The sequence below is a fragment of the Gossypium arboreum genome, chromosome 6 (genome assembly GCF_025698485.1).
Source record: "Gossypium arboreum isolate Shixiya-1 chromosome 6, ASM2569848v2, whole genome shotgun sequence".
Lineage (NCBI taxonomy): Eukaryota > Viridiplantae > Streptophyta > Magnoliopsida > Malvales > Malvaceae > Gossypium > Gossypium arboreum.
In genome coordinates this window covers 136521516-136528696 of record NC_069075.1, presented here as the reverse complement: position 1 = coordinate 136528696, position 7181 = coordinate 136521516, and the positions used below count along the sequence as shown (strand labels likewise).

At 32.0% G+C, this 7181-nt stretch overlaps 1 protein-coding gene across 2 annotated transcripts; it reads right to left on the bottom strand.

Moving 5' to 3' along the window:
• Positions 1-303: 303 nt before the first annotated feature.
• LOC108484466 (uncharacterized) lies at positions 304-2445 on the bottom strand. 2 transcript variants are annotated; one of them, XM_017788258.2, is made up of 3 exons: positions 2291-2445; positions 2068-2202; positions 304-746 (listed from the first exon to the last, which is right to left on the bottom strand). In XM_017788258.2, the coding sequence occupies exons 2-3, from the start codon at positions 2112-2114 to the stop codon at positions 503-505; spliced, it is 291 nt and encodes a 96-aa protein (XP_017643747.1). In that variant the 5' UTR covers positions 2115-2202; positions 2291-2445; the 3' UTR covers positions 304-502. The 2 variants fall into 2 exon arrangements, with proteins under 2 accessions (XP_017643747.1, XP_052886107.1); XM_053030147.1 differs by having other exon boundaries at positions 2068-2129; positions 2291-2399.
• Positions 2446-7181: the final 4736 nt, after the last annotated feature.

Genomic DNA, 7181 nt, shown 5'->3' with positions numbered 1-7181 from the left:
GATTAAATTTGTTGAATTATTTAGAATTCAGACTAAAATGATAAAACTTATAAATATTGAAGACCAAAAGTGTAATTGTACCAATTTAAAAAATCACATCATCATTTTCTCTCTGTTAGTCAAGAAATTAAGTTTCTGCAGTTAGATCACAATCAAAATCACGTTCATAGGTGGGTGATTAATTTCATTTTTATGGTTGGAATTTAATGCTCGAAATAATGGTGGAACTCTTTGAGCTCGCTTTCAAGCTCTTTATCATATCTATCTGAACCTCTGCCAAAAAACCCAAATCAACTTACCAAATTCAACACAAACCGCCACCTTCTTATTCAACTGTAATGGTTCATTGACAAAGAGCATGAACAAAAAGGAAGATCATAGAGAAAACCCACCAACCCAGAACAGCAATCGATTTTCGTCTTGTTTACAGCCAAGAAAAGTTTGAAGGGCAGCTTGAAAGCAACACTCAAAGATACTGAATGTAAATGACCTTCCTAAGATTTTAGGAATGCGATTCTGATCCCGTCTCGGAAAATGATGAATCATCGGCTGTGGAATTCTGGGCTTCTAATAGCTTCATCTGGCGTTCTGCATGCTCCCTTTCGCAAGCACTGATTCCCATAATGATATCGAGCATTGTACCAGTTGTGCCAAAGAACACAAGGGGTGCTAAAGATTTCCGCTTTATCCCCACCGGAATTGCTAGCAAAGCCCCTGCTACTGAAAACACCCATGTCCCCAATGCACTGCAGATATTCCACAACAGTTACACTCGTCACAATACATCTAATGTAATGGCAAACATATAACCAAAGGAAATAAATCTGAAGATCAAGCCACCTTGCTGAGAAGATTGAGATTCACTTCATGAAGGGAAATAGATGATGAAACTCGATGTACTGGATTGTAGTATGTTCATTGTTCATCCAGACACATATTACAGGTTAAATACTATATACAGAAAAAGCCAAAATGGTTGGCGAGTGGATCGGTTTAAAAAGGGCTGCAACCGGAATTCAATATACATATCGCTATCTTTACACAGGTGCATGCAATCATACATCATCAGCAATGGTTCAATTCAATGAGTTGCAAATTACTCCCAAACACCATAAGCTGTCATAGTGAATTCAATAAATATATTGCTTTCTTTACGCAGGCGCTTAATTGGGCTCTTGTAAAAGTTGCAGAACCTAAAGATCTTGTTGTTCATGTTTCCCATAGTTCAGCTAAGTACATTTCATTACTTTCAAGAGAATTTCAAGGGTTGTAAAAGGTTTCTTAATAACAGTTTTTGTGCCCTAATTTGAAATTTCATTGTACATTATGCTTTAGAAGAAAAGTTGTAATTTAGAATCTTATTTAGAAGCATATGAAGGCCTACGTTCAGTAAAGAAGGTTGGTTCATTATACTTCAGGTTTTAGGGTTTGATCTGATCACTAGACTTAAGAGTCCAGCACATGATCGATTAGAATCGGATTTTTGATGCTCAGGTTTCAGGTTGATCATGAATGCCAGATTTGCAAAGGTAGATTGACACAAAAAGTATTGAATAGAGAAGCAAAGAACTATATTGCTGTAACTCTAGTGGTGGGCACAAGCAAGCATGGTGTTCTTGGGTAAGGAGCAGTTGAAAGACAATCATTTTTGGTTATTCAAAGGCATGAGATCAAGTCAGACCATGCGCAAACTCTTTAGTTTGTCATGTTTTTGCCTGTTCAGGCTCTCCTCATATTGTGAACCTGTCAAGGCTCTCCGTAGAATAGAAAGACAAAACCCCCGACCGGGAATCAGCAGTTAGCATATTGCACATCCTTGCTCTTGAATCTTGCTAAAACCAGGGTTAGAGCCATTGATAGAGAGGTTCACATAAATCCCAATTTCTTGGCCAGTGCAACTCTAAACTAGTCAAATTCTTTATAGAAGATAATTCAAACCAAACTATAAGTAAATAACAAGAATCATTTTATACTATAGAAGCACAAATTGATACCCTAAACCTAACAAGGTTGAATAGATTAACAAGAATGTAAAATTTAGAGGAACAGTCAAAGGAGAGAACTAACTTGGAAACTGAGCATTCTTCAAGCTGCTTAACTTCTTGCCCACCCATTTCCTTCTTTCCTAACTATTTGATTTTGACACACGTAAAGCCCCCCAAAAAATGAACTTTATATCAGCTAAAACGAAAGCCCTAAAACCTGAGAAACCAGCAACTCCCGATTATGTAAAAGAAAATTACTTAAAAACAATATTAACCCATCAAAGTATGAATGATTTGAAGCCAACCTGAAATTTGAGAAAGGGCTGATAAGAGGACTGCTTCGTTTTCTCTTGTTGCCAACAAACAAAGAGAAAGACGGGTTCTTTTTTTTTTTTTTTTTTGCAGATATTTTTGAGGTGAAATTTTAACGGGCCTCTAATGGGCCAAAAGTTCATTTCTTTATCATCAATGTCCATTGCCCGATACAGTAGGTTATTCCAAGGATAAGCCTGCTTGCTCGTTTAAAGGTGTTCTTTTCTTTTGGGTTTCGATCTTTCTCTGGCCGTACCAAATAAGAAACTTTCTGACCTAGTGATGATATGAATGTTTGATTTTAGTCATCAATCATCACCGGCGCCGTCTGATTTGAATACAAAAACATATATATATGAAAATCATGCATCACGAGGAAAATAAAAAAAATGAACGGGGAACAAAGAAAATTTATTCACGTTTGTTTAGATTTTTTTTTGGATGTGGTACAAAGAAAAGGAAAGTAAATCATGATCAAGCCTGGAGCAAATGTACATTCAGTACAAGATAACAGATGTAAAACATACATAAGATAAAGTCTGATACAAACCGTATAGACGGAAAAAGTCAAGACCCAAAGGCCAACAAACCAAATCCTGTAGCATACTCCACATGAAACAAGCCGTCATTGTCTATTCAAAGAAAGCAAAGGCAGAAACCCTCACTGGTATACGTTTGTGTTTAACCATCAGGGTGGAGTAGCTGCCATGATGCGTAGAGCCTCATTATGCCCTAGCCTCCATTATAATGGACTCGTTCTGCTAGCCTATTCCACTAAACGTGGGCAACTCCAGAAAACCACCACCGAAGGTGGAGACAAAAACGAGTACAACGACTTGAGAGACCCCCCATGCAGAAGGAGCCACCAGAAATGCCCAAAGCCATCGTTATTACTACAGAAACGCTAGAAAAACTTGAGGAAAACGGAAAAAGAAAGGTGGGCTTACAGAAGAGAGGATGAGATGTGAGGTTTGTTTTAGGCAAGGTTAGCAACGGTCAACCAAACAGGGACCACGCCGGAAGCAACCAAGGAAGGCGAAAAGGTCACGTTTGTTTAGATTGAGTGGGGAAGAATTTATATGGGAAAATTTTACTTACACACGTGTAAAATTACATTCATTTGTATTATTTTATACTATTATTATTTTTAATGATGTAATGGTCATATTTCATATTTTATTCATATAAATTATTTAACATAAAATAAAAAATTTTAATTATTTAAAAATTTTAAAAAATTTTAATTACCGAATTAATCGAATTAACTTAAAATTTTTAAAATTTAAAATTTAAATTAAATTAAATTTTTAAATTCAAATAATTTAAATAAATCAAATACAAACTATATAATTTAAAATTTTAAATTATATTCCCCACTCCCCACTCCCCACTCCCCACTCCCCAAGCCCAAATCCTTTTACAATGCTCATTTCCTCAAATCCCAAACCCACTCTATCCCCCCAAAAAAAAAAGCCCGTATGTCATTTTCCCAATTTCCCAAAGCTTGGCCAGCTCCACCATCCCAATTTCCCCAAAAGTCAAGATTTTATTATCCATTTTCTTCTCCAATTCAAACTTGAAACTCCCAATTCTCAAATACCAAATTTTTTTCTTAAAAAAAAAAACCCTAAATTAATTTCCAAATCAATTCTTTTCTTCTTCTTAAAAAAACCCTTAAATCAAACCATTAATTCTTCTTCTTCTACTTCGTTAGTTCATTCAAACCCCTCAAATTAAAATCCCTATAATGATGAATTCAGGAAGAAAATTTTAAAGAAAAATATATTTTTTAAATTGTATGAAAATAAACTACACCAATGTCATTTCTTAAATTTAACTCGAATAAATATATTCGATTCGATTCAAATTCCATCTCACTCGACTCAATTCATAAAAATTTCAAATCGAGTTACGACGATGAAATATGATTCAAAAACTCAATTAACTCGAAATTTTTTCATTCGATTCGATTTGATCAAATGCTCACTCCTAATTTATTTTATATAAAAAGAAACTTCCATCTGTAATAAATGTTTTTTTATACAATATAAGTTCAAACTCATACACGCACATATTTTACTAACACAGTAAATCTACAAATTAAGCATTGGTTTCGGACATGAATGAACACAATTCAATCAATAAGTGTGCTTTGCTCAAATTATTAAATTAATTCAAAATTTTATATACGTAACAAGTACAATTATACCAACATATTTAAGGATTCAATTATAAAAATATTAATGAATTATAAAGTAATGTAAATGTATCCCTATATAAATTATATAACTTAAATGTTAAACAAGTGCCGCACCTACACAAATGAATGTAAACAAACCTAAAAATTATAGGGTGGTCCAATATACTTTACCACGCACATAAAAATAAAATAAAAAGTATTAAGTAATTAATTAATTGAAAATTTATCCTTTTAATGGCTTTTATAAATTATAGTGCTTTGACAGCTTAGCTTATATCTCTTCTACAAACCAGCTCATTTGGCAAAAGAAAAGGAGAATAAAATAATATCAATCAACATCTGATTTTTGTAGGAATTCTCTACTCTCGTAAATTAATCTTGTTTATATGTAAAAGATTTTATGAAAAATATTTTTGTATTTTTTGTATTTATTTTACAGAAAATAATTTACTCAACGGAAAATGACTTACAGTCAAGTTAAAATAAGTCATTTTTCTTTTAAAATGACTTACCCTTTTGAAAAGCGTAAGTTTATTTTATATAAAATTAACTTAAATCAAACTTAATATTATTATATTGATAATAAATTTTATTTTTAATTTTAAAATATTTAAAAATATTATATTTTAATATTATTAAACATACATATTTAATTATTTATATCTAGTCATATAATAAATTATTAATATAATAAATATAATTATTTTGATATTTCAATTTTATTTTAATAATAAATTTTAAAATAATAATTTTAAATAATATTATTCACATATTATTGAAAATATTCAATATTAATATTTCAAATTTAAAAATCAAGTCCAATTGTTGACATCGTTAATTTTTTTGTCAATTTTGTTGATGTTACATTTTAAATAAAAATACTCACTTAGTAGTCATGTAATTAAAAATGACGTTGTAATGAATCTGAATTTAACATAATATTTTTAATATATGAAAAAACAATATAAAATATAAAATTATAGATAAAAATAAATTCAATTAAACAATGAAAATAATAAAATCTCAAATGTATATTTATTCAATTGAAAACGGAGCCTTATTATAGGTTCTAATTATATTTGTCATTTTTGGCATAATGTTTAGACTTACCTATAGTCTTTCTCAACCCATAAATAGAAGAATAATACATTTTAATGCACTCGAACCCACGTCCTTTTATATTAATAATAATGCTCACACCAATCAAGCTAAAACTCGATCTAAAAGAATTTGTTTCTCACCGACCACAAAATCATTCATCAACAAACCCTCACTTTATTTACTCCCAAATTTCTTTTTTTTGACTGAAAAAGTCAATAAAGAAGCTTGGATTAGGTGACTAAACCAGTTCACAGCTTCAATAATTACTACCTTATATATTCTCTATGTTTCATGCATAAATTGTTTTTTTTTTTTTTACTGTGCTTTTTATAAGAAATGTGAAAATAGTTTTTTAGGGTAGGAAGGTATTTTGGTAATCAAAATAGAAATAGAAATTAATTTAATCCTGAATTTATAAATTAATATATCATAAAATTGCGTTTTGGTCTTTTAAAGAATAAAAAATTGTTTAATTCCTTTAAAAATAATATATAATAAATGTAGTGGGCCAAATTTGCCGGGCCCACTAGAAACCCAAATATACAATAAATAAATAAATAAATAAACCTCAGTCCATTAAATAACCCTATCGACCCAAACCCAATTTTAAAACTTGGCCCAAATTTACAAGGCCCAGTGAGGCCTAGAACACTAAACCAAGATCAAGCCCTAGCAAGACGTGTTTGCACCTCAGCATCCTCGGTCTCCGTATCGCCTCTGCACCCTCAGCAAGACCACGCCTCGTGACACGCATAAACACCACCCCATAACGGCAGATACAAACAAAAATGGCAGAACAACAAATGGGAGGGAACGGGAATTGTATTTGGAATTTATTTTTCATTTTGTCTTTCTTTTTTCTCTTCGGCTATAAAAGCGAAGCAGCGAATCAGTTGTAAAAAAAAAAAAAAAAAAAAAATATACGGAGATTGAATGCAAAGATCAGAGGTGATTTCATAAAAAAAAAAAAAAGAGAAAAAATATACGGAGATTGAATGCAAAGATCAGAGGTGATTTCATACTTTTCTTTTTTTCTTCTGATTTTTTATTTTCTTCTTAATTTACTCATTGTTATTACATACAACTAAAAACCGATGAAAGCCACAAATATTTCTGCTATGCGGATATAATGGCGAAGGTCAAGGAGCATTTTTACTTTACAAGTCTGTTTCCATTTTTTTCTTTAAAAAATAATAATAATAATGAGAGATTTGAGCATTTCATTCAAACAAAGAAGGAGAGGAGGAAGATACTTACTAAACCCTTTTAAGACTTGTTCAAGTGTCTTCAACGGGGAAAGCGGGAACTTTTTGCATGCAGATGGCCACCAAAATAATGGTGATTCGGCTGCTAAAAAGAAACCCAAGAAACTTAGTTCCCAGGCTGTGTTTTTCGGCTACAATTGGGACTGTGTTTTAGGGAAGAAGCAGAAAGACAAAAGGTCTTAAATGACCTAATTTTGAAACGGTGCCGTATGAAAAGAGGGGAGAACCTGCGCCTCAACCTATTTGGGAACCCAGGATTGTGCTAAAGCGCCTAAAATGGCATATTTATGTAACAAGCCCTTCCCAATCACGCTGCAT

What these genes read in the sequence shown, in the direction of transcription:
- LOC108484466 (XM_017788258.2), bottom strand. Translation starts at nt 2,114, where the DNA reads ATGGGTGGGCAAGAAGTTAAGCAGCTTGAAGAATGCTCAGTTTCCAA. An exon ending in GAAGAATGCTCAGTTTCCAA is followed by an intron (nt 747 to 2,067) that starts GTTAGTTCTCTC and finishes GAATATCTGCAG; the next exon opens with TGCATTGGGGACATGGGTGT.